The sequence below is a fragment of the Hippoglossus stenolepis genome, chromosome 16 (assembly GCF_022539355.2).
Source record: "Hippoglossus stenolepis isolate QCI-W04-F060 chromosome 16, HSTE1.2, whole genome shotgun sequence".
Lineage (NCBI taxonomy): Eukaryota > Metazoa > Chordata > Actinopteri > Pleuronectiformes > Pleuronectidae > Hippoglossus > Hippoglossus stenolepis.
Window position 1 is genome coordinate 2,278,922 of NC_061498.1, and position 25,383 is coordinate 2,304,304.

Consider the following 25,383-nt stretch of genomic DNA (forward strand, 5'->3'; position numbering starts at 1 on the left):
TCTGTGTGTTTCAGCAAAAAATATCAGAAACTTACCAACTTTGAGTTTTGATTATTGATCGACATTTGACCCTCGCGATCTCCCGTACAGCCGCTCTCCGACGCGTCCCGCTTTTTTCCGGACTGCGGAACCGGTTCTGACCAATCGCCGGACGCGTTGGAAAATTGTCGCGCGGCTCCACCAATCAGGGGGGCGGGCGGCGGCGGAGGCGGAACTTCCGGCCGCTGGTATAAACGAAGTGAGGCCTCGCATGCGGTTCGGATCTGAAGCTGCTGCAGAAACAAGCTAACGCCGACAAGGTGAGCGCGTGGAACCGCGATTTAATTTTTAAACATCCACAGAGTTTGAAGAAGTTTTCTTTCGTCGCTTCGAGTTTTAATCTTATTTTCGGTAACAGCGCAGCTTCTCCACGCGCAATTAGCTTCCTCCATTGTTTGCGTGCGGGCTGCTACCGGGAGCTAGCTAGCGTTGTTATAGCTTAGCATCCGCTAGCTTAGCCGAGCGGCCGTTCTTCTTCTTCTTCACGTTCGCTCGGTAAATGCGCAACTTTGTCGTTTTCCCACCGACGCGTTCCTAACAAATATCCGTATTTCTTCTGTTTCTACTGTTCGTGGTAATAACCCGTTAGCATCCGCAGGTTCGGGAATAGTATACGCACGTTAGCATTGCCACGTTAGCATCGGTTACGCAACACAATAGCGATTCGGCGTCGTTCCGAAGCTAACCGGTTATGCTAGCTTTAACCAAGCTTTGTGTGTTTTTACACTTTACTCACAGAGAACTCACGAATCAGACTCGTCTCAGTTCGGTTTCTCCCGCTAGATTTGTGCGTAATTAGCCAAACATCGTGTATCTGTGATGCTCACCGCTGGTTTCCATCGGTTTATCAATCAATCACGTTTTGTTTGTGTAGCTCGTTTCCATAAACTAGTTTGTCTCATGGGACTGAACAAGGTTCGAGCTCCTTTTGTTCTTAAACACAAACAAGAGTAAAACTACCAATAAATAAAGTATTTACAGGATAAAAACAACATTTCAACCTCAGAGTTAAATGTGAGGGGTCGTTTCTCAGGACAAACAGAAAGTGTAACTTAACAGCAGCAAAACAAGTGTTTACAACATTAATAAGAAGAAACTGTTTGTAAGAATGTGAAAGTGTGTAAATGATTAAAGTATTTATACATGAGAAAAGTCTGATAGAAGTGAAGGAGGAGCAGTGATGAATGAATCATGGAGTTATTGTTAGTAATGGTATGTGAAGCAGTCTTGTTTTGACAAGTTCTATTGTCCAGGATCACAGTCTACGATCCACCATTTTATATCAATTCTTAGTTCTATGAGCAGACCTGTTGACTTCCTAACAAATCTGCCTCATGAGAACTTACTCATCACTTTGACCCTTCGCTCAAACCACTTATCTAAATGTGTGGAACCCCAGTAGGTGAGATTTCAGCTGATGATTAAACCGTGATCGGGTTATAACCCTGACTTTGTCTTTTTTGTGTCCCAGACAGATAAAATGGCAGAGAATGACGTTGACAACGAGCTGCTCGACTACGAGGAGGATGAGGAGCCACAAGGAGCACCTGAGAGTGCAGCCCCCGCCGGCAAGAAGGAGGTGAAGGGCTCCTACGTCTCCATCCACAGCTCCGGCTTCAGGGATTTCCTGCTCAAGCCAGAGCTGCTGCGCGCCATCATCGACTGTGGTTTTGAGCATCCATCTGAAGGTGAGAGGAACATGGTTGCATTGGTTTGAGTTCCCCCCCGGTTGTCCAGCTGGGGGGAAGTAAGGCTTCTGTGTTTTTAGAAGTAGGACTGAAGCGATTACACACACAGAAGTCCCTGACGGAAATCTTTGCATTAAAGTTGTAGTAGTATAAATCATTTTAGTGTGAACTGCTCAGTGGTGACGGTGTTTCACATGGACCTCCTGTTGCCGACCCTCTTGCTCTTGTGGTCATTTAAAGACGCAGCTTTATTTGTCATGTATATGCACACGTACTAGGAATTTGACTCCAGTGTTAATTGCACTCGGTGTACATACACAAATAGACAAAGCAAACAAAATGTACAACTACGCTATTTTATAAGGAAATAAGTACTGGATGACGATAAAAAACATAGCTGCTGCCCTTATTAGAAGACTTAGTGTCCAGTAGTAGCTCATACGATTATTTTCTGTAAATGTTGCCACTGTAGTTGCTGCAGTTGGACCTGCTGCATCGTCAAATGCAAACTGTTTTAAAACAAGAGCATTATTTTTCTTGTTGCTTGAAATCATTCCTGCTCAGACACAGAGTTCACCTTCCTAAACTTGTTTTCTTTTCTCCATACAGTCCAGCATGAATGCATCCCACAAGCCATCTTGGGCATGGACATCCTGTGTCAAGCCAAGTCTGGTATGGGCAAGACAGCCGTGTTTGTGCTCGCCACACTGCAACAGATTGAACCCGTCGACGGACAGGTTAGTACATATAGACATCATGGAGCCTGGTCTCATTTGGACTTGATGGTTTCCTTGTTAGACAAATGTTAGACTGTTTTGTTGTTTGATCAGTTTTTAAATACTTGCATGCTTTTGAATCTTGTAGTGGGATTTTTAGATGGTACAAATCTTTCCATCTCAGTGAATTATTTGAAATTGACTTGTCTTCTTTTAAAGAAAATGTGTTTAGATTAAGATGCTGAGTGTTTTGCTTCTGATCCCCAGGTGTCTGTGTTAGTCATGTGCCACACACGAGAGCTGGCCTTCCAGATCAGCAAAGAGTATGAGCGCTTCTCCAAGTACATGCCCACAGTTAAAGCAGCGGTGTTCTTCGGCGGCATGGCCATCAAGAAGGACGAAGATGTCCTGAAGAAGAACTGCCCCCACATCGTCGTCGGAACACCCGGTCGCATCCTCGCTCTCATCCGCAACAAGACCCTCGGGCTGAAAAACGTGAAACATTTTGTCCTGGATGAGTGTGACAAGATGCTGGAGCAGCTAGGTGTGTTCTTTAGACCGTTCATCTTGGTTTTACTTGGGTCTACTTTCGAAGTCAATATTAAATCTGACGTTCTTTTGTGTGGCAGACATGAGGCGTGACGTTCAGGACATCTTCAGGATCACACCCCATGAGAAGCAGGTCATGATGTTCAGTGCAACTCTGAGCAAGGAGATCCGACCAGTGTGCCGCAAATTCATGCAGGATGTAAGTGAATGATGAAACATCAGAGCGACTGTTCATATTTAATTCCACTTCATTCTAATATGTTTTGACAAACGACTGAACCTCCACCTCCTGCAGCCCATGGAAGTATTTGTGGACGACGAGACCAAACTCACACTTCATGGCCTGCAACAGTACTACTGCAAGCTGAAGGACAGTGAGAAGAACCGAAAGCTCTTCGACCTCCTCGACGTGTTGGAGTTCAACCAGGTAAACGATGGAACTGGTGCACGACTCAGAGTGGGATCATTTCAATCAGCCATAAGTTAGACTGGTGTAAAATCCCAATTTCATAGTCTGAAGAAATCCCAGTTGTTGGCTTGTGGTCTATAAGATTAACACATAGTCTGCAATGAGAGGATAGAACTATAAATACTATATATTATACATGTATAAAACAGCCTAATGTTGTATATTGATAAAAGTTGTGTACTGAACGTGTCCTCTCAGAAGTGGCACATTCTAATACCCTTGCTTCCCCTCTAGGTGGTGATCTTTGTCAAGTCAGTCCAGCGGTGCATCGCTCTCTCCCAGCTTCTGGTGGAACAGAATTTCCCGGCCATCGCCATCCACAGGGGAATGGCTCAGGAGGAGAGGTGAGACACGTGCACACAAATGACCCCCAGCGCTCTGATTGCACAAGGCTTCATTAGTGAACTGGACACATCAATATTTCAGTAAAGCCACAGCAGCTGTTGATGATAATCCCCTCTCTGACTCTGTCCCCCCCCCCCTCCTCTCCACTTAGGCTGTCTCGCTATCAGCAATTCAAGGACTTCCAAAGGCGGATCTTGGTGGCAACTAACCTTTTTGGACGAGGGATGGACATCGAGCGAGTCAATATCGTCTTCAACTACGACATGCCCGAGGATTCTGACACCTATTTACACAGGGTGAGGAAATGCACACTTTTTCTGTCACCTCTATCGGTCCCATCATGAGGGACGTTATAGTCTAACGTGTTAAATCTCTCTACACCAGGTCGCCCGTGCTGGTAGGTTTGGAACCAAAGGCCTGGCTATCACCTTTGTGTCTGACGAGACCGACGCCAAGATTCTGAACGACGTGCAGGACCGCTTCGAGGTCAACGTGGCCGAGCTGCCAGACGAGATCGACATCTCCTCTTACAGTAAGTCAACTTCCAAATGTCTGCTGAATCGCACTGATGCTTGATGACTTTATTGTCGAACTTTTTAAGGGATTTGATTTGAGGATTAAGTGAGTTCAAAGCCCCACAGATAATCAGCTGGTCCAATAAAACTTTGAAGAGTCATTTGGCAACGAGAGGCGGCAGTTGGTGCTGCCATGTCACTCATCAAACCAAATCCCCAACATGTTTAACCTGTTGGTGAAGCGTCGGTATGCTCAGCTGTCGCTCTGGCTCTGTTTCACGTGTTCACTCGGTGTCTCTCCTCTGTTCCTCCGCAGTCGAGCAGTCCAGATGAGTCCTCCAGCCCAGAGCAAGTCTTCTCTCCATGGATCCCGAGTCTTGTATTTGGAATTCGTCGGTCTCCACTGTTGATTTGAACGTTCTGTGCGTTCCCTTGTTCACCAAACATTTGTTTTTACTGTCAGTTTTGGGGAGGGGGTGGGGGGGTACTGTCTATTTTTAATTTGTCTTTTATTGTTTGTTTTATGCTCAATGAAATTAAAACTTTTTATAAAATGCCATTTTTACTATTGTGGTCTCTTGTGAGGCTATTCTTGTCTCTACCACATTTTCATTGATCTTAGTCTGGAGCAGTTCAAGAAGTTCTAAGGAACATAAAAGCAATTTCAGCCCCCCCCCCCTTTCAATGTTAAAACTAGACTATAGTCGTTTCTCCCCATTGCAACACAAAATGAGATTTAGAAATGATCCAGTAGTCCTGTAGGTAACAGTGGACGACGACACACTTATGGCTCTCATGGCAGCTCGCTCTCTGACTTTTCAATTTAACGCCTCCAACTAAGTTATCAAGTGGAGCCATGGTGGTGAATTTTGCTAAATTTTAAGTCAACTGTCATTAGCGCACTGTATAATCAAGTAATTTCTGTTTATGTATCGGTTGGTATCTTGTTTTTAGGTATTAAAACACTTAACACAAAACTACAGTCACACAATGTCATTAATTGTATGTATTCCTGTTAACTGAGCAAAAAATCTAGCAGCTTGATAATCGGCGTTCGATGGTTAAGATGAGAACTTTCACCAGGTTTTTCATCCACTTAAACATCTTTGTGGCAAAACAAATCACACTGAGCTTCCTGTTCATGTTTGTTATATTTAATACCTGTAATCTAGTGAAGATCCCATCAGCCTCAACTCAGTATTTGGCTGACTGGCTAAATTCAAACTGAAGATCATGAACACGACCTCATAAAGTTGACGTGCAGTTATATCGTCATGGCTACGGACTCCACAGGTTTTCAACACAGTCCAGAGAAAATGTCTTTATTCAAAAATGAAGAACTTGTTGAAATGTGTAAAACATTTGGCGGAGAATCAGTGAGGAACATGATGAATTGTGATTTGTCTCCGTGAGTCTGTTCTTTAATATATAATCTTAAAAAGCACGACCTTATTACAGTTGGTATGAATGTTCACCAGCAGACACACAATCATGCTCTTTTAAATTGGCACTTAAAGCTCATGTAGGATCTGAGCCCTGCCTCATTTACTGCTGAACTACACATGAACTACTTGGAGGAATTGGCCCTTAAACTGCAGAAAACTACAAATACTGAAACGATGCATCTGTACATATTTCGCTGCTCTATAGTGTCCTTTAACAAGTCTAGACAAACGGTACCAAAACCACAGCATCTACAAAGTAATGACAAACATCTTTTTAATGTAACACGTGTGTAAGAATTGCTGGCAGCCGTCTGAACTACGAAAAGCCTATTCTATCCAAGAGATGGTAGAAAACTCAAATGTCTTCCAGTTGCACAGAAAACTGCAAAAAACACCAACGCCACTTTCTTATGGCACAACGGGAAAAAGTCTTAGAAGTAATACAATGATACTTTGAATGATTGAAAATCACTTTACAAAAATGAATGCAAGTAAAATCAAAAGATCTCCCGTTCCCTCTGCATCACATCCGCTTGAAGTCGGCCGACACGATGAGGTGTTGAGTCGGGGCCGTCGTAAGGCGCGTGAACCTTAACCCAACGACCAGTTCAGGAAGATGGTTGGGTTCTTCAGTCATTATACGAAGTCTCAGACAAGTGAGACTGATCCAGAGTCCGTCTCCTTCCTCGTCCTGAGAAACAGGTTCTTATTGGCGTCTGGGAGCTCGGGCCCCGACCTCCGAGGCCTCAAAGCTCCTCTCAGTCTCCGACAGTGACGTCAGCGGCGTTTGTCGGGAATAGACGCCACTTAAAGCACGAAGACGCAAACGTTATTGTTGTGCTTCAGCCGTGTTGCTGGATTACAGGCCAGATCGGGCACCAGAGCGTCTCCACCCGCTCGTCACTAATTACATGTTAACTCAGAACATGCAGTTCTTCTCATTTTATTTTTATAGCAGACCAGAGAGCGGCCGGCTTTCTCTCACTGCCCGTCGGAGGCAGGATTGTAATTTGCACAGAATTAAGCGGTCGACTTGTTGACGCCAGAATCCCCGGCTCGTTCTTCTCGTGCTCGTTAAATGTCTCGGTGTCTTGTGAAGGAAAGGCAGGGGATGAGTTCAGCTGAGTAAACAACCTTTGACATATTCCGCTCTAACGCGTACGGAGCCGTCACCCATTGGGCTCAACTCTTTGTCTTTTTGCCACCATGTACCACATCTTCTCCTGAAGTCTTCGTCGTCCATCATCAGATTGGTCTGTTTGTCTGCTGCGACCCCTGATGCCCTCTCGGGGGTCAAGTCCTCGTCTCCCCGTGTCATGGCTGACAGCTCTCAGCTGTTCTGTTCCTCTCAGATCCCAAACATAGCAGCGCCGCCCCCCCTCGGTGGCATGCCACTGTGTCATCAACAATAAATACATACATATATTTGGCTCCAAAGCGCCGTCAATCCCTGTTGATCAGTATCGGAGACGTGCTCTCCGTCGATAATTAGGCTTGTGTGTGTTCAGCTCCATCGTCCCCAACAAAAGTCTCAGAGTTCAGAGGACAGTTGGTGCAACATGGCAGCAACATGGCAGCCGGTTGCCTCCATGTTTCCCCAAAGGTTTTGTCAGTGTGACGGATTGTGTTCAGGCCAGAAACTACTTCTTATCTACACTAAAGCAGGGGCCAGTCACTTCTCGTTTCCAGGTTGGAGTCGCACCCCATTGCTCCCCAGTCCTCCCCAAATCATCTACCAGACGCCTGCACCTTTCTCACATCTACTCAGAGACACTAAGGACATCTATTCTAATCTATGGGGGAGTCAAAGTCTTTTTTGTTGTTGTGAGGGAATGTAGGTTGGGGGTGGGGGGGGCTGGTACCACTAGTCGATGAACTTGTGTGTGTCTCCGTAGAGCCATCGCTGTGGCGGCATGGCGGCCTCATTGAGATGGTTGCATTCATCGCTGCACTTGCAGGACTGGATGAACATGACGGACCGGCTGAAGCGCTCGCCGTCGGGGCAGGTGAAGGCCACGCTGGCAGTGCGCGTGCGACGGGGCGAGCAGCAGCGGCCGTCCCTGCACACGCCGCAGTAGTTGGGCCTGTACAGACGAGTGGTCCTGCAGCCAGCGTAGGACAGGCGGTGGGGCTCCGGGGCCTTGTGGGTACGAGAGCACTTTCGTCCTTTCTGTAGGGGGACAACGAAGAAAGAGTAAAGTCAGACGTTTCACTCAAGAACACAAACATCAGCCTCCTGGTGGAACTCGTTTCAGATTTATCAGGACGCTGCTTTTCACTGAAAGTTTGCTAGTGCGTGGAATCAGAGCTGCACACACCACAACATGAGATAACCCACTACTCCAACTCTGAGACATGAAAATCTAAGTTAAAAGGCAGTTAAGTGCAGAGGCGGCAATAAACAAACTAAAGGTCATGGCAGCAGATGAGTGCCAGAGAGAGGAGCCATGCCAACAATAGCTGGGGACTGACACTGATGCACATTAACACCCACAGCGGCTCGGCAAACAGCGGGAGAGCGACGGGGAAAACAGGTGCATAACAACCCTTCAGCCTCATGAGTGTCTCTGAAGGTGTTGTGTTCGAAATGTGAAGGAGCAACAGAGTGGGCGCAAGCGAGGGCTCTTCACATCGCACAGCACGGGGCCACCGAGTGCAGCTGACAGCCGCAGTGTCGCAGGGTCAGCGTGGGAGAGCTCCAAACCCCCGCAGACAGACCACGGGAGAGTTGGTCCTCCATCGCTAAAAGGTTCTAGCATTTATGCCGATGTACAACTAACACTTGTCGTGAAAGCTTGGAAAACAACGTGACAGTGACAAACTGGTTCGCAGTGGGGGAAGCAGGAGGCTACATGAGGGGAAACCTGGTCCCAATCAGCTCCGCTCACACAGCAACAGAACCCTGAATAGACGGGATGAACCAGAAAAAGGCTCCAGCCACAGAGAGATTCAGGGGGGGGTACACACATGCCATGATATTAATACCAATCTGACCCGTTGAGAGAAATCCTTTCCTGATTCCATTTAGCATGTTGGCTGGACGACATAGTCGAGGGCCATTAGAGGAAACGTTGTAATCTATCCCCATCTTAAAAGCACTGAACACATTCCTCACCTTGACGGGGATGGACATGGAGCTGCAGGGCCGAATGTTGCACAGGCGCGTCTCCTTGATCAGCTTACAGCGGGCATTGTCATTGGTAACGCGAGAGGAAACGCCCATCCCACAGCTCCGGGAACACTGGGACCAGGAAGTCGTCTGAACCACACACTGGTCGCCCATCTGCCGCCACGCTGGGGAGAGGTGAGAAGAGAGGAGACGTGAGACAACAACCACCTGACGACGCACAAATCTGAAGGCGCGGGAAAACGAGCGGCGACATCGGCCGAGGTGAAGCAGGATGGAGGGAAAGGGCCGCTGGGCGAGAGAGGGGAGAAGCAGAGAGACGCAAAGCACACAGGCCTCATTCAGTGAACAGGCAACACTGACGCATAGAGAGGGTGATTACAGAGAGGGTGACAGAGGTATGTGCTGTGTGAGGGCAGTGTGAGGGAGAGGGTGTACCTCTGGTGTGCAAGGAGCCAGTGGAAAACAAGCCTCACATAAATGCTGACACACACACACAGACACACACACACAGACACACACGCACTGATGCAGAGGGCAAGGCTCACAGTGAGGCTGTTTGTGCGTCAGAGGGCTAAAATGGTTAAAACATAAACATGATGCTTTACTGCGTGGAGGAAACAGACGGCGCTCTGAGGCGACACGGCGGCACCCTCTCTTACCCGCCAGGTGCTTGTTTCCACGTGGCTTGTCCCACTTGCGCCCCAACTCCACCAGCTCGTTGCCCATGGTGTCCTTCTCCTTCTTGGGTTTGTAGGGGTACAGCTTCCGGTAGGGTTTGGGATACGGCTTGGGGAAGGGGTAGGCCGGGTAGGGGATGAAGGGGTAAGGCGGGTAGACCGGAGGTTGGGGTCGCCTGTGTGCTGGGGGCACGACGGCGGTTCCCTTGTGGCAGTCGATGCTGAGGCAGCACTGGCCTGGCACCTTGACCAGCTGAGGGGCAGGACAGGAGGGGGACGCCAGGGGCACGTGGCTGGGGCAAAGGGGCACACAGCCCACTGCTCCGTCGATGCAGGTGCACTGGTGTTTGCAGCCGGCGCGGAAATTCTCGCCGTTTTGATAAATCCGCCCGTTGTATTCGCAGGAGCGGCCCTCGGCCTTTGCTGGTGAAATCAGAAAGACACACGAGACGGTCAGAATACTTCACAGCACAAAGAGAAAACCCTGAAGCTGATGAAAAGGTAAGAGAATGAGGAAGAAGCGGCTCATATAGAAATACATCTTCGATATGAATAGAAGGTCGATAAGAGCGACACACTATCTCCAGATTTATGAAGCGAGCTCTATTCTTAGACCAGCGGAATTTTGACTTGTTTACAATGTCCTTCCCCTTTCGCTCCCTCAGTGGAACTCCCCATACAACACCCCGGATACCCCCCTCTATATAGAAACACCCCCAAATAAACACACATATAAAAATACCACTGTGTGTGTATGTTTGTGTGTTTCACGGGGCTGTTTGTGTACACATTGGACTACTTATATAAATCCCGGAGTTGGCCAGGTTTCAGTCGCAGCTCATGAAGGTGCTCTGTTTTCGAAACGTGGCACAGGCTTCAAACCTCAGGCTCCTATCAAAGAGAGACTCCAGCCGCTTGGCTCGGAAGCCAGACCCCCACACCCCCCCCACCCTGAAGTCACACATTCCCTCACTCAACCCCGAGCTAAACCCCCCAAACTCTGGGCCCGGTCTAAACCCAGAAAAACTCATTTGACTCCTCCCTCCTGTGATTCGGCCTTCCCGCCACCTCTGCTGTGTACGCACCCCTGCAGATGCCATGGGTGCGGCCTACATCATTGCCATAGTTGCACTCCAGGCCCTTGTGGTGGTCGCAGGGCCGTCCTTCGTGGCAATCCTGGTTGAGCTGGGCGGCGCACACCTTGCAGCAGCCGCAGCCGTCCGGGACCGAGCTGACCCCTGGGGGACAGGATGGGGGCCCCGCCGGACACTCGCAAACCACCGGGCAGCCTGCGGTCACCTGCAGGAGGGGACACACAGAACAGCCATGTTGAAAAACAACTTTCCTGGCACTGAAATATTCCTGTGAGGGGAAGTCACACTGGAACCGAGCGGGACAATAGTTTGACTCATGTTACACAGATCATAGAAATTCCTCAAAGTGTGTGTGTGGCTTGAACATCAGCTGAATACCAGGCACTGTCCCCGGCCCCACAGGGATATCTGTAACCCTCTGTCGCCTTCCGCTTGGCATTCGCCGGATGAGCAGGGATGAAAGGGACCTTCTCTGACTCAAAATCTCCCCCATCTTTTGTTTCTCACCCTCTCTGTCTCTCCACACACACATGCACACACACACACACACACACACACACACACACCAGGGCCTTTCCACAGCTCCCATCCCAGGGAGCTGATCACCCAGAGGGATCCGGCCGTGCCCCCCTCACCAGTGCAGCTGACAGTTGGCGGCTGTGGGTGTGTATGAAGGTTCGATGTGACATCACACAACGCAGTGACAATAACTTTCCATTTTTAGCATCGTATTTGGGGTGTAACCTGGTACTTGAAACATCCCCATGTAAAAGTCCCATAATATTCCTGTGGATATTTATAGACTTCAGTGAGTCCGTCCTGAACTTCCAGTTATTTACTCTTATTTGATTTCTCTGTTTTAACCGATGTAAAGAGTCTTTGAGCAATATAACTAAGATGTATTACTAATATTATTAATAATTTTCAGAAGGAGGTGTCACACTTTTGTTTTACAACATTTGATGATTATAGATATTCAACGACCAACCTGTTTATAAAATGGTGGAGACCAACTCCACCAACTTGAATAGTAAAATACATGAATGCATCCACACGTCTAATAACACATAATAATAATAATAATATTCCAATAACTTATAATGGTTTATAATAGTATAACACTCACAGTGGCCATGTTAAGGGCAGAAACTTTAACCCTGATAATACGTATTATCATGTACTTATGACTTAAAATAACAAAAACATTACATAAAAAAATGAAAAAGAATAAAAACACTTAACACGACTACACACACACACACACACATATAAAAACATATATATATATATATTGATGCAGCATTTTTCAACAAACAAAGTAACAAAGTGCTTCACAAGTAAAAACAACATAAACATAACATAAAAAGAAAAATGTAAATAGAATAAACTAGCTTTACAGTATGTACCACACACTCACACACACACACACACTCACACACACACTACTTATCATATACTTATTATAGTGAGATTTCATCAGAGCGTTACTTTGACAGATTAGTTCGTGTGAAATGGAACCAGACGACAGGAGCTGAAATCCAGTCACAGTCCAGACACGTGAGTCTTTATTCCTCAGTGTTTACGTGCAGCAGCAGAAACTCAGAGTCCAACTCACCAGACCCAGTGTGACCAGTTGCAGGACAGCAAATAGCAGCAGTGTCCCCATGCTGGCAGCCCAGTCACATAGGAAAAGACAAAGCGTGAGCAGCTCTTTTAAAATCACAGGAAAAATTTTAAAAAAAAGATAAATCCCGCGGCAGCTCAGAGACAAACGTCCTCTCAGATTAAATCCTGCGGAGCCTCACTCGTCCTCCATCATTCTAAACTCCCATCGATCAAACTCTCCTCCCTTTTATACCAGCCCCGTGCTTTTTAGCCCGGCCCCGCCCACTCCAGGACGCCTCTAACCAATCAGGAGGCAGGCGCGCGGCCTAGGTGTCTCGGAGGGGGCGTGGCCGTGGGCGGGGCGGGGCCTTGGAGCTCCACTGACAGCTGCAGGGCGGCGGGAGGGAAGGGGGCGTGGCCAGGCATGAATGCAGTCATTCATAAAAATTCAGAATTACTACATTCCAAAGAGAACCTGGGTGTTTATTTATTTATGTTCGAGCGAAAATAATATTTTTGATGCTTTAAAGTCCTTTTCACACGCACACGTCTGTCCGGCCGCTGCTTTGTGAAAAGTAAAGTCAATATACTCAGCTGCTGCTCCGCGCTACATTAATACTGCAGCCGGCCAACAGCGACTTTATACAAATACTCCGAGACAAGAGCTGGACAGATGAAGTACAAGTACGAGTCGGCCTTAACGACACCAGTGAGTGATCGCCATGTTGGAAATGATTATGATAATCTCCTCCTTCCATATCCTGCCTGTAACCCCCACATTCCTGTTACTGCTCAGAGGTTCCCCCCACACACACACACACACACACACACACACACACACACACACACACACACACACACACACACACACACACACACACACACAAACCCCATGTAAACACACAAGAATTTACTTTTTGGGTTCAAGGTTTTCATTGAAGAGTCCAGAGCGGTGGTGAGAACCATCCAATAATCTTCCTGTCATCCCCACAGACATGCACACAGGAAACTGGCCTTCTCAGTATCAGTACACAAACACAGACACACACACACAGACACACACACACAGACACACCTGATGTGGACTTGCTTGTTGTCCCCACAACACGAGTATTACCTGGATCACACACACAGGAAACTGGGTTTCTAACTTCTCACTGTTCCCTGACACACGTTCATTCTCCGTGTGAGACGATTAAATACATATTTCTCAATGTGACACACACACGCAGTGAGAAAGAATGTGTGGTGGATAAATTGTTGTTTTCTCAAGTAGTTTAACCAAAACATATGATTAAACCGAGTTACGCCTGCAGTCATTTGTACCAACGAGGAAGATAGCACCCCCCCTCTTCATCCTCTATAAATCATCTCCTGCACTTAACCAAACGACCTGTATTTAGAGTTGTGTGTTCACTGGCTGCGCAGAAAAACACACACACACACACACACACACGCACACACAGAAGGGAGGATAAACTCACATCCTTTACTTAAAGCTGAGGCTCGACTGAACTTCAGATGCAGGTGTTACAGCAGCAGAGACAAATAAATAGTGAAAGTATGAAATAAACAAACTGCCTGTCTTGTAAATTAAAGCAGCTTTGGTTAAACAATATTTTTGCGTTATATAAACTTATTGTGTTTTATTTACGCAATTATTAAGTAGAATGGAAGTAATACAACAATGTTAGAATAGTTCCAAATTAATGAATTTGACCTCTGAACCTTTTTCACTCAAATTAAGTTAGTTCACATTAATGAAGCTTTTAGAGGAAAAAATCATATTATGTTTGTTGTATTAAAGTAATTGTGTAATTCTAACTACTATTTACTCAATAATTGCTAAATGAAAAGCCAAATGCAAATTGTTACTTTGATTCTTTTAAAGTTGAGCCAGTGCATCTTTTTATAGGAATAAAGTAGAATAAGCTGGAAATACTTAAGTCAAGAAATGTTTTTATATATATAAATAACTGTACTTACATGTATAAGCCCCCATTGCAAGTACACTCACATTTACATATCAGCAGCACAGTGAATATGTCTAATAACACACAGACACACACAGACACACACAGAGAGCCACACAGAATTATGTATTTACCAAACCTCCATCCTCTTCCCACACAATCCATCTCTCTCTGTCCGGGACGGAGGTGATGTAACAGGCCCGTGTAAACAGGGGGAAATGAATGTGTTTGTGTGTGTGTGTGAAATGTTTTTGTTGTTTTCATATTTAAGTTCCATTGACTCATCAAAGAATGTGTCCTTTCCACTTTGGTCCCCGTGGCTTCCATCCCAGACATAACAAACAAACATGTGCGTTTTTTTTCCAACACACCAGAGAGGAGGCATTCATCCGCTGCTCTGGATCCTGGACACTGACTCTGGGAGCTTCACCCCCGAGCGCTGACCTTTACATTCTGGAGCTGACGGCGAACGTCAACTCGTAACGGTCAAAGTGACACAGGTCTGCTTTAGGAGTTCACTGGAAAACCTCCCCGTCACTACTGTTAAACATCGGGAGGGAGACGGGGGGGAAACAGATCAAACCTTTGAAAACAAGTCTGTAAATCAGACGGACAGACTGGAGCATGTGCACGGAGCGAAAGTGAGAAGAACGTACAGGGAGAACAGGATGGAAGTGTGAGGGCGTCTCTCTCTTTTCGAAAGCTTTGTGTGTCTGTGAGAGGAAGAGTGTGTTCATACATGGGTGCAGTGCACGTGCAGAGGGAGACAGGTGTGGAGTGTTTGTTCAGGAAAAGCCTCTGCCACACCTGCCGACACAACTCCCACCCAGATACACACAAACACACACACACACACACACACACACACACACACACACACACACACACACACACACACACACACACGAGCTCCGTCAGGAAACAACATCTCTGTGAGATTTCTACTAATCTGTAGATTTCTGTCGAGGAGACAAAGCTTCATCAGGTGTCATAAGAACTCTCAGATCGGAGGGAGCAGGTGTCTTTGTTACGTCAACACTTTGTGACGGGATTAGAACCATTAGGAGGTCACGGGGGGATATGTGTTCCTCTGGCTGAGAGGAGAGAAGTCTGACTTTCCTGAGAGATCCAGAGAGAGTCTCTCGTTTTTTTTTTAAATCTTTCCCCACATCCTGAATTCATACTCAAGATTTCCTTTGTAATAAATATCCACAGCTTTCGCGTGTGCAGATTTATTAATGTTCATACAACAAAACATTAGATGTTCCATTCAGATATGAAGTTTTAACTCTTGGTACATGATTTAATGATTTGTATCAACTCACATATTGAGGTGATTACTGTGACGTGCTGTGGGGAGGAGGTTCTTTCGGTTTTTGGCTTTCATTGAAATACAAATTTTTGTTTTCCGTTAGCGGCTCCAAGGAAATTAATTATAATGACATCGTTAGGCTTTCTAGTTGTGTCTCAATTCAGAGGATACACACTTCGGAGGACACGGAACCAGACCCACGAAAGAGGCCGACTAGACCATGGAGTCCAAACCGAAATGAGTTGTTGATCTGTTCCTCTGGATCTTAAGTTCTTTTACCACCACTTTTATTTCTATTATGTTTGATGTTTAATTATCTTTTCGTTCTCTCAAGGATCAAGAAGGAGCTGCACTGATATTTTGCAGAATTATATGTTTTATTCTCGTCTCTGCTTCGGCCTTGACAAGCGATTTCTCTCTGAAAATGGCAGTTTTTCTGTTAAACACAGGCTCTTCTGCACAAAGTGGAAATGTAGATGTTTATAACTCTGTTCTGTGTGTGTGTGTGTGCACAGCCTGTTCCAAAACAGAAGAAAGGGGGAAAGAAAAACAAGCAGAGAGAGAGAGAGAGAGAGAGAGAGAGAGAGAGAGAGAGGTTAGGAAAGCGCCATTAAGAAAGGATGAGACCAGGGGGGCGAGGAATTTTAGTCCTTAAGTTATTTTTAAACCATGAACAGGAACTCTACTGTTGACTCCTCAAACACTGAAACATAGATCGGCATAAGAGGAGAGCTGGGTAGAGGAGATGGGGAGGGTACGTGCGCACACACACACACACACACACACACACACACACACACACACACACACACACACAGCCATACAGCTGCCAGATGTGTCATCCCACACACGTGTCTAAATCCACATCCCTAAAAACACACAGTACTGTCAACATCTGCATCTCGCATCATCAAAGCTTCAAGGGAAAAATGGAAAAAAATGCTTCTTTTATTGCGACAATCCTGTTTTCCCATATGTTTTTATATAAATGTATATATGTGTGTACATATATAGCATTTGGTCGGACTGACTATAATCAAGACATAGTGTACACATGAGGAACAGTGAATTACAGGCCGAGTGGAGGAGTCACAACATTTAAAGATGATGACAGAGCAGCAGAACACACCGAGAATCCAGTTCTACACAAACTGAAATAAAAACAAAGTCATTATGAAGTTATCGCCACTAATATTTTTGTGCTTGTGAAATAATGTTGTGGTTGTACATGAACCTTTGTAACTGTAGATATGTGACACACACCAAGCACCAGGTATCAGTGACCCTGACTCGACTGTGACGATGTTCCCGGCTCGATCCGCTCAGCTGCAGCCTTCAGTTGTGCCACCTCCGCTGTTATTAGCAAATAAAGACATCTGGGTTCACGAAGAGAGGAACAAAACTCTCCCACAAAGACGGAGCGGAGCGGAGGACACACACCCTGCCATTCATGCACGCTTTGTCAGGGCCTGTTATGAAACCTCAGCTTCCTCAATGGCTTTTGTTTTCCCAACAGCTGCCAGGAAAGAAGCGAGGAGCGGGAATACCGCAGGAGGTGAACGGTCAGGTGCAGCGGTCCCAACCATCCTGAGGGGTTAGTCGGGAAACTCTCGGTACAGTGCCTGCGTCACACGGTATCGCTTCCTCTTGACCTTGACCCCCCCCCCCCTCGGCTCCCTCTGTGACAGGATAGGTCAACGTCAGCACGCACTCCCGATGGGGTCAAGAGAAACTGGGTCACCTGTACCTGTTTGTCAGTGAATATGCATCTTGCTAATGGCGCCCACCAACCAACCAAGGCAAGGTCACGCCCTCCCTTCTGGATTCCCCCCCCCCCCTCCCTCCTTGCGTCTTCGCCCTCCCTTCACCTCCGAGGTGTCACAGAGAGCACCCTTGTTCGAGGCCCTCTCCTCCTTTCCACCGGGACCCCTCAAAAATCCCAGATATCCCTGCAATTTCCGGTGCAATGTTTATTTGGCATAAAGACGGAGGGGAGGGAGGGGGGGGCGGGGGCTGACTGCCTTGAAAAAAGAGCCTCACTCACAAACAGTTTGAGGGTAAACATGAGCAGGGGGGGGGGACGCGAGGCGAGCGGTAAGAAGCACTGAGGCCCGTGTGTTCAGGTCCCGACACACAGATCCCACCTCAGCAGGGACACAGAGTGCAGCTCTGTTCAGGCCCCAACGGCCTCCGTCTAATAAACCACCACCCAAACCCTCCCCTCTACCCCCCACTGTCTGTCCTCGGGACAGCGCCCCCACCTGGAGAGACGAGGGCACGACAAGAAAATAACAGGAACGAAGAAGTAAACCCAAAGAGCCTGAAATAAAGATCTCACTCAACACATGGTTATTTCGTGCACCGCTGGAAAAGGGGATTGGACACAACATCACAACAATATTTGTATTTTACCTGATGAGCTACAACCATGTACATTTCTCTCTTTAGCAGGATTACGTAAAACTTCTGAACAGATTAGCATGAAACTTGGTGGAAGGGTCAGGGAATAACATTTTTCATTTTTGACGTGGATCTGGATCTCTTGAAACTGCATTTAATAAAATAAATGTAATTTATAAAACTAACTTATACATTTAATAAGCTAATGAAACAAACACATATAACAGCTCCACAAACAACAGAACAAAACTTTTTAAATATCAACATGTTCTATGTTGATGTTCTTCTCACTGTCAGACTTGGTTTATTTAATGAAAATACAGATGTGTATTTACATATTGAACAATCAAGATACATGAAAATAATGTATTGAATAAACTTCACAGATTTCCAAACACATCTGTAACGTTATTAAATTGTTTAAATAAATCGTTTGAGAGCACCTGAGAACGTAAAGAAGTCTGAAACACAGTCGGTACCAAACCAGAGCCACGAGACCGGAGGAGGTTCAGCGGTCGCTCTTCATTGGCTGCGTCTCACTTCCTCCTCGATGTGATTGGTCGCAGTGGCGGTACAGGTAGGGAGAGGACGGGGGCTTCTGGGAAGGTGCAGGGTGAGGGTGGGGGGGAGTTTTCTGGAAGCAGGAGGGGCACATGAAGGAGGGAGTTGGACTGACGGATGGGAGGCAGGAAATGGGGGCGTCGGTCTCTCCTGTGACTCGCTGCTGTGTCAGTCAGTCTGAGGCCTGTCACTCCACTGCACCCGGACAACAGCTGGTGGTTTGAGTCCTTCTCTTTATCATCTGCAAGGTCCAGACTCTGAAGCCAATCACAGAGCCTGGCGTCTTTCTCAGTGAGCGATGCCGCTGCACGTGTCCCTGCACAGTCCACCTTCACCCTGTAGCTCCTCTTCCTCCTCTTCTGATGCTGCTTCTCTTTGATCGCAGGCTCCTGTGATGTCTGAAGTGGAGTCACCGATCTGCCCTGCCGGCCCACGCTTCTGCCACTGACTCCTGCAGATGGACAGATGTGAGAAAACAGCTGTCTGTCCTGCTTCCCAGACCATGTACCTGACCCAAACACAGCTCTCCTCTGTGGATCATTCAAAGCCCTGCTGGACTGAAGATCCTCTGACCCCAGTGGGCACAGAGTTGTTGCTTGGGCACGGTTGCTTGTCAGTATGTCTGTAAAAGTGTGAACCTCTGAAGCTTCAGAGTTGTGTGTGTTTGCAGGCAACACGGCTGTGGACCTGCAGAAGAGAGAGCGCAGTCGTCTGTGGGGGGGAAAGCCGAGCCCAGAAGGTCCCATGCTGCGAAACAGAGGAGGAGGGCGGAGGGGGGAAGAGGGTGTTGAAGCTGCAGCTTTCCTCTGAAGGTTTTTATCCATATTAATATCTTAAAACAAACAAATATCCCTCAGATGTCCTCAGAGAAAATGTCTCATTCCAATGTTCAAAAGTGCATAAAAAGTGTCCACATGGAGGTAGTTAGTTTTTGGCAAAAAATAAAAGAAATGCCTGAAGAAGATAATGTGGCAACAGCGATAACATGTGTTCATCAGCCGAACAACACAGAGGGAGTCAGACTCTTCATCTTGACAAATCATGACAAATTACAAAAGCATCAAATGACTTGAAGCCCCAAGACTCATCCTCCATCATTAATGTCAGCTCCTCTGCTTCAGTTCATCTGTTCCTCTCTGTCCCGATGTTCAGTCTGTTTGAGTCGGACTTTGAGTCACTCAGCCTTGGACGACACACATCCCTGTTTGGAACAACGCACCCACCTTCTCTCTTTCATCGCGCTGCCCTCCTGGACATGAAAGACTCCGTCCCTCCACCACACAACTCCACCTCTATGGACCATGAGCAGAGAGGTTGTTTATTTACGTAAGAAAATAGGAGTCGCACACAACTTATTTCTGATTTATTGTTCATACACACAATAACACATGAAGGCTTCACCCAATGTTCATTATGTAAAATTAAACTGTCCAGGGCAGTTCCTGATTTAAAAGAATTGATGGACTGATTGGCTCAATTAGATTTTGGTATTTGAAGGTCAAAGGTTGAAGTTCACGATGACCTCATGTTCTTGTGAATGGGATCCATCAGGCACACGAACAATAACATAGTTCAACCGCTCTTATTCTATAAACACATTTCATTTACCTTCATCGATTCTTGATGGACATGGTTCTTTTAGTAAGGTCTTGCAAAAACAAACAGTTTTATAGTCTCCTTAAATATTCTTTATATTATAATTTAGCCGAAATTTAAGACCCCTCAGTTATTTATTGTATTTATTTATTTTACTTTAACTAAAAGTTTGTATTTGAGTATTTTCAACAGAATAAAAATAACATTTGACCGACATGTCGTTCCGGACCTGGCCGGGGGTGGCGCTGCTCACTGCACTGCGGAGGATCAACAGCCTCTCGGTCTGCTCTTGTTAAATCCGCGGCTCCAGACCGGAAGTGCTCGTTTGTTCCGTGAGGTGAAGATCAGCAGTAGAAGAGAAACGTAAACATTAAGGTAAAAACACGCGTTATTTCTGCGGTGTGCGTGAGTGTGCGTGAGTGCGGGGCTCAGGGGCGTGTTCGTCAAACTGTGCGGTCTGTGTGCGTGAGTGTGCGGGTCACAGCGGGAGGAGGAGGCGGGGTGAGGTCAGGACGAGGAGGGCAAAGTCACACACGTAACGGAGGGTAATGGAGGAACCGGGCTGCCGGTAGAGAGGCAGGGGACACCGGGGGAAGAGGGGCACGGAGGTCCGGTAGAGAGGCAGGGGACACCGGGGGAAGAGGGGCACGGAGGTCCGGTAGAGAGGCAGGGGACACCGGGGGAAGAGGGGCACGGAGGTCCGGTAGAGAGGCAGGGGACACCGGGGGAAGAGGAGCCAAGCTGCCGGTAGAGAGGCAGGGGACACCGGGGGAGGAGGAGCAGAGAGTCCGGTAGAGAGGCAGGGGACACCGGGGGAAGAGGAGCAGAGAGTCCGGTAGAGAGGCAGGGGACACCGGGGGAAGAGGAGCACGGAGGTCGGTAGAGAGGCAGGGGACCCGGGAGGTGGAGCACAGAGGTCAGTAGAGGCAGGGGACACCGGGGGAAGAGGGGCCGAGAGTCCGGTAGAGAGGCAGGGGACACCGGGGGAGGAGGAGCAGAGAGTCCGGTAGAGAGGCAGGGGACACCGGGGGAGGAGGAGCAGAGAGGCCGGTAGAGAGGCAGGGGACACCGGGGGAAGAGGAGCAGAGAGTCCGGTAGAGAGGCAGGGGACACCGGGGGAAGAGGAGCAGAGAGTCCGGTAGGAGGCAGGGGACACCGGGGGAGGAGGAGCAGAGAGTCCGGTAGAGAGGCAGGGGACACCGGGGGAAGAGGAGCAGAGAGTCCGGTAGAGAGGCAGGGGACACCGGGGGAAGAGGAGCAGAGAGTCCGGTAGAGAGACTTCTATTTTTACAGTTTACTTAAAACTGGGCAAGAAACACAAACACATGGAATCACGTACACTCAGATGAATCAATGACAGAAATATACAATCATATCTTAAATAAAGTAGAAAATAGAAGAGTAGTAATCATACATAAATAAATAGGAAATAATCTAGTGAGTGATTCACCTAGAGACATAAGATAAGGTTGATATTATTATTATTATTATTATTATTATTATTATTATGAAAAGCCAAAGAATGAGACATTTTCTCTCCCACATGAACAATGACTTCAGTCTGCTAACGATCACTAATCCTTGTCATCTCAGTCCTTTGCACAGATGGCTCACAGGCTCCTGCTACGTAGAATTTGGACGCTGTCTGCGAAAGAGATCCGCTGCCTCCCAGCCTCCACTGCCTCCGTCGCCTCCTCCTCTTTCTCCACCTCCTCCTTCTCCACCTCCCCGCAGTCCGCCACAGCCCGGGTCTTCCTCCTCTCTCCGTCACGCACTCCCCCTCGCTCCCTTCCTCACACCTTCAGCCGGGCCGTCTCCTTCAATGTCCAGGACCACGACGACTTCACAGAGAGGGTCATCAACAGCGAGCTGCCCGTGCTCGTCGACTTCCACGCACAGTGAGTAAAGTCACAAGTGAAGCTTTTCAGTTTGAGAGCAGGACGTATTGATTTCACGTTCAGATTTTATAATGTGTTCGCTCTGTGGTATTAAAAACTCTTAAATTTAACTTTAACCTGCAGAAACCCTGATGTCTTTTCTCTTGTCTCTCTGGTGACTTGAATCTCATGACCACACATGTTACAGTGCGTGTTTGTGTCTCGCTGTTTAAAAATACACATGCATGTATGTTCACATGGGAACCACCGTGAGGGATTCCCCCTGAGAAGTCGTGCAAGGTTACACAACAGCTACAGTTACAGTCCCTGGATGTACTGGGTCCTGTAGAGGGGTCGTCACCTCACTGGGGTCTGGATTATTTATTGCAAACTCTATTCCTGGTGCATTCTGACGACAGGAGTGAGCCTCAGTGTGTTTTTTACGTGGATCTAGTCACAGTTGTATTCCTCCTGAACAGCTTTCACAATATAATATTTGTATTGTTTTATGCTTGTAGCAGTCAGACTCCATTCTGTGGTGTTGTGACCTGTGTTCTGTTTGTGTGTTGTTCATTAGGTGGTGCGGTCCCTGTAAGATCCTCGGGCCGAGGCTGGAGAAGGCTGTAGCGAAACAGAAAGGCCGCGTTGCCATGGCGAAAGTCGACATAGACGATCACACAGACCTCGCTATTGAATATGGGGTGAGAGTTTTTTTTATTATGTTAGCGTCTAAACTTTGAGGTTTGTAGTTTGTGTAGAGAACAAATTCTTAGTTGCCGTGAATGACATTTTGCTAAAATGACACCATCTGTCAAAAGTGGATGATAAATAGTTTTTAGTTGCATAACTTAATGTTTTTGGTCGTATGTCACATGACTCCTTGCGTCCTCCAGGTGTCTGCTGTCCCGACAGTCATCGCCATACGTGGAGGGGACGTCGTCGACCAATTTGTCGGGATCAAAGACGACGACGAGCTGGAGTCATTTGTCAGCAAAGTCATTGGACAGTGAAGCGTGTGTTCCCGCCCTCCCACTCACCAACATACTTCTTCTTTCTTTTGTACGACTCCAACATGGCCGGCAGCCCTTCGCCGCCATCTTGAACCTGTTTAGCAGGCGCCAACAATAATTACAAACATGCCACCATCCCAGCTGGCAAACTCTCAAACTCTCACACCCAAACCTAGACACGCTGCCTCAGCTGCGCATCGCTGCTTCCGTCTTGCTCCTGTTTCTCTTGTCTAGCGCTGGGTGTGTGCCTCCATTAGCCTTTTAGTTCACGCTGTGCTCCATTTTGGAGCAGCTCCATTTCTCTTGAATAATGCGACGGCTCCTCGGCTCCTCTCATAACCCTGGAGCTGCCGAGCTGGTGTGCAACAGTTTAATGTTAAAGTCTATAGAATGGAAATTACCCCGCTGTTACGCACTTATACTGTTTTACATGAGGGACGAGCATTTGTAGTTTTAACGTTGAAGAGGATTGAACTTAAAACCAGACGATACTGAATGAGAATCGTGACAGTGTTACCTGTAGTTCCTACTTTTCTCCACGAGAGGGTGGCATTTCTTTAACATTGCAAAGCCACACATGGTCATTTTACACCATTATGCCTAATACTGTGAGAGGAAGGTGTGTGTGTGTGTGCGTGCGCGTGTACGTCTTTAGGTCCTGACTGTGAAGCTTAAGTCGAGTTTGATTTAATTTATTACTGAAGTGAACTCTATGTACAGAAAACGTGATAAGTCAGTAATAAAGTAAACGAAACATGTTCTGTATTCAGCTTGTGTTTTTTCCTGTGTTTGAAAAAAAGAAGATGGCGGTTTTACTATGATCATGTTTATGTTTCATGACCGTTTGTCTATGTGTGTGAGCAGGATTTACCAAAAAAACTACTGAACTGGTTTTCTTGAAACGAGCTGGAAGGTTTGTTTGTTCCAACAATAACACATTAACTTTTGGAGCAGATTCAATTAAAGGGGCACATACAGGAATGTTTCCACTTTCTATAATATTATGAATCAGTGTTTCTCCACATTGTTGTGGATTCGTATAGAAATAATCAGAAATCGTTAAGAAAAAGAAATTAAGGGTTGGTAGAGGTCCCTGCTCTCACTGATATTGTAGTTAGTTCATGTTTTTTGTTTTCAGCCCATCACTTATGAGTTGAATGCTATTATTTGTGCTTGGAGCATTAAAATGCATAAGAAATAACATTTTGGGGGCAAGTACCTTGAGTTTTTGTAGCATCACCATAAGTTCAGTTTATGTTTTCTGTAAAATCCTCAGACAATAAGTCAAACACTGGAGGTTTCTGGAAACATCAGAGGTAGGAGATGAAATGTCTTAGATATCCTCATCCAAAGAGGGCGGTGGTCAACTTGATTGCAGCGATGGAAATGAAGTTTATTGAGAGAAGCTGATTAAAATCTGTTGTATATCATCTGCTGGTTGTTTGTCAATCATAGGAATGTCAAGTGTTGTAATGTTTTCACCCTGTCTGTCTGTTTGTAAGCAAGATTACACAAAAACTACTGAACGCGTTTCCAAGAAACTTGGTGGAAGGATGTGTTCTGGGTGTATTTATTGAATTCAAGGGGCCTGAGGGATGTGCTCTACTGACAATACAGTTTGCTTCAGGTTTCTGTTTTAGTCATTCAATCATCATTTTATAGTCATTCAGCAACTTTTTCTTACTCTGTATGTCTCTTCAGTAGATTTGCACCTTTTAATGGTAATTTAATTGTGTCCCACTTGCTCGTTTGCTGCACTTATAATATATATATATAATAAACTTATAATATTAGGGCCAGATTTGAAGAGCCTTTAGTAAACGAGGTGAAATGGGGCTGAAGGAAACAGCAGCCAACCTGCACTCAGACAGTTATTACATCATCATTCCCTCCTCTCTCAAAAACCATTATACTTCGCATCCTGGTGCATGAAGTCATCCACAGCTGACAGAATCATGCACCGACCTGCAGACGCCCCTATTAAGAGATCAACAGTCGACATGTTCCCTCTGCACGTTCACTGGTCCTGGCTCGGATTCGCCAGGGGACAGAATCCTCAGTAGCAGCCAGAAGCACAGACCCGGTGGTATTTGTTTTTTTGCAAAGAGGGAATTCCACTGGCATTACATAGGCAGGTGATGAGAGAGGGAAGTGATCCAGATGTACAGACATGGCTGTTGTGAGCCGGATGAAAGACATTCCTGCAGAGATTTTTTAACGTGCGTGGGTCTGTACCACAGCACCTTAGTAAATGATCTCCCATTCTAACCACCGTCGACCTTCTTCTTCTTGTCAGCTCGTGTGCTTTCCAGTAATCACTGACTGGTCTGCAGGCTTCAGGGCTCATGACTCAATCTGCGCCCCCCCCCCCAGGACACACAT

At 46.7% G+C, this 25,383-nt stretch overlaps 3 protein-coding genes across 3 annotated transcripts; 2 read left to right on the forward strand and 1 right to left on the reverse strand.

Moving 5' to 3' along the window:
- The first annotated feature begins 148 nt into the window (after positions 1-148).
- Positions 149-5,298, forward strand: ddx39ab (DEAD (Asp-Glu-Ala-Asp) box polypeptide 39Ab). The gene is made up of 10 exons (XM_035181467.2): positions 149-299; positions 1,511-1,727; positions 2,337-2,464; positions 2,711-2,987; positions 3,073-3,191; positions 3,288-3,419; positions 3,696-3,805; positions 3,958-4,102; positions 4,191-4,338; positions 4,638-5,298. The coding sequence occupies exons 2-10, from the start codon at positions 1,520-1,522 to the stop codon at positions 4,652-4,654; spliced, it is 1,284 nt and encodes a 427-aa protein (XP_035037358.1). The 5' UTR covers positions 149-299; positions 1,511-1,519; the 3' UTR covers positions 4,655-5,298.
- si:ch211-106h11.3 (CCN family member 1) lies at positions 4,784-12,502 on the reverse strand. Its single transcript, XM_035181469.2, has 5 exons — positions 12,283-12,502; positions 10,659-10,872; positions 9,556-9,996; positions 8,882-9,060; positions 4,784-7,936 (listed from the first exon to the last, which is right to left on the reverse strand). The coding sequence occupies exons 1-5, from the start codon at positions 12,331-12,333 to the stop codon at positions 7,631-7,633; spliced, it is 1,191 nt and encodes a 396-aa protein (XP_035037360.1). The 5' UTR covers positions 12,334-12,502; the 3' UTR covers positions 4,784-7,630.
- Positions 12,503-20,388: 7,886 nt separating this feature from the next.
- Positions 20,389-23,759, forward strand: txn2 (thioredoxin 2). Its single transcript, XM_035181472.2, has 4 exons — positions 20,389-20,489; positions 21,720-22,012; positions 22,569-22,692; positions 22,885-23,759. The coding sequence occupies exons 2-4, from the start codon at positions 21,720-21,722 to the stop codon at positions 22,999-23,001; spliced, it is 534 nt and encodes a 177-aa protein (XP_035037363.1). The 5' UTR covers positions 20,389-20,489; the 3' UTR covers positions 23,002-23,759.
- Positions 23,760-25,383: the final 1,624 nt, after the last annotated feature.

What these genes read in the sequence shown, in the direction of transcription:
- ddx39ab (XM_035181467.2), top strand. Translation starts at nt 1,520, where the DNA reads ATGGCAGAGAATGACGTTGACAACGAGCTGCTCGACTACGAGGAGGAT. An exon ending in CAAGATGCTGGAGCAGCTAG is followed by an intron (nt 2,988 to 3,072) that starts GTGTGTTCTTTA and finishes TTTGTGTGGCAG; the next exon opens with ACATGAGGCGTGACGTTCAG. An exon ending in GGAATGGCTCAGGAGGAGAG is followed by an intron (nt 3,806 to 3,957) that starts GTGAGACACGTG and finishes CTCTCCACTTAG; the next exon opens with GCTGTCTCGCTATCAGCAAT.
- si:ch211-106h11.3 (XM_035181469.2), bottom strand. Translation starts at nt 12,333, where the DNA reads ATGGGGACACTGCTGCTATTTGCTGTCCTGCAACTGGTCACACTGGGT. An exon ending in AACTGGTCACACTGGGTCTG is followed by an intron (nt 10,873 to 12,282) that starts GTGAGTTGGACT and finishes CCCCTCCTGCAG; the next exon opens with GTGACCGCAGGCTGCCCGGT. An exon ending in TGGAAACAAGCACCTGGCGG is followed by an intron (nt 9,061 to 9,555) that starts GTAAGAGAGGGT and finishes ACCTCTCCCCAG; the next exon opens with CGTGGCGGCAGATGGGCGAC.
- txn2 (XM_035181472.2), top strand. Translation starts at nt 21,720, where the DNA reads ATGGCTCACAGGCTCCTGCTACGTAGAATTTGGACGCTGTCTGCGAAA. An exon ending in CTCGTCGACTTCCACGCACA is followed by an intron (nt 22,013 to 22,568) that starts GTGAGTAAAGTC and finishes GTTGTTCATTAG; the next exon opens with GTGGTGCGGTCCCTGTAAGA. An exon ending in ACCTCGCTATTGAATATGGG is followed by an intron (nt 22,693 to 22,884) that starts GTGAGAGTTTTT and finishes TGCGTCCTCCAG; the next exon opens with GTGTCTGCTGTCCCGACAGT.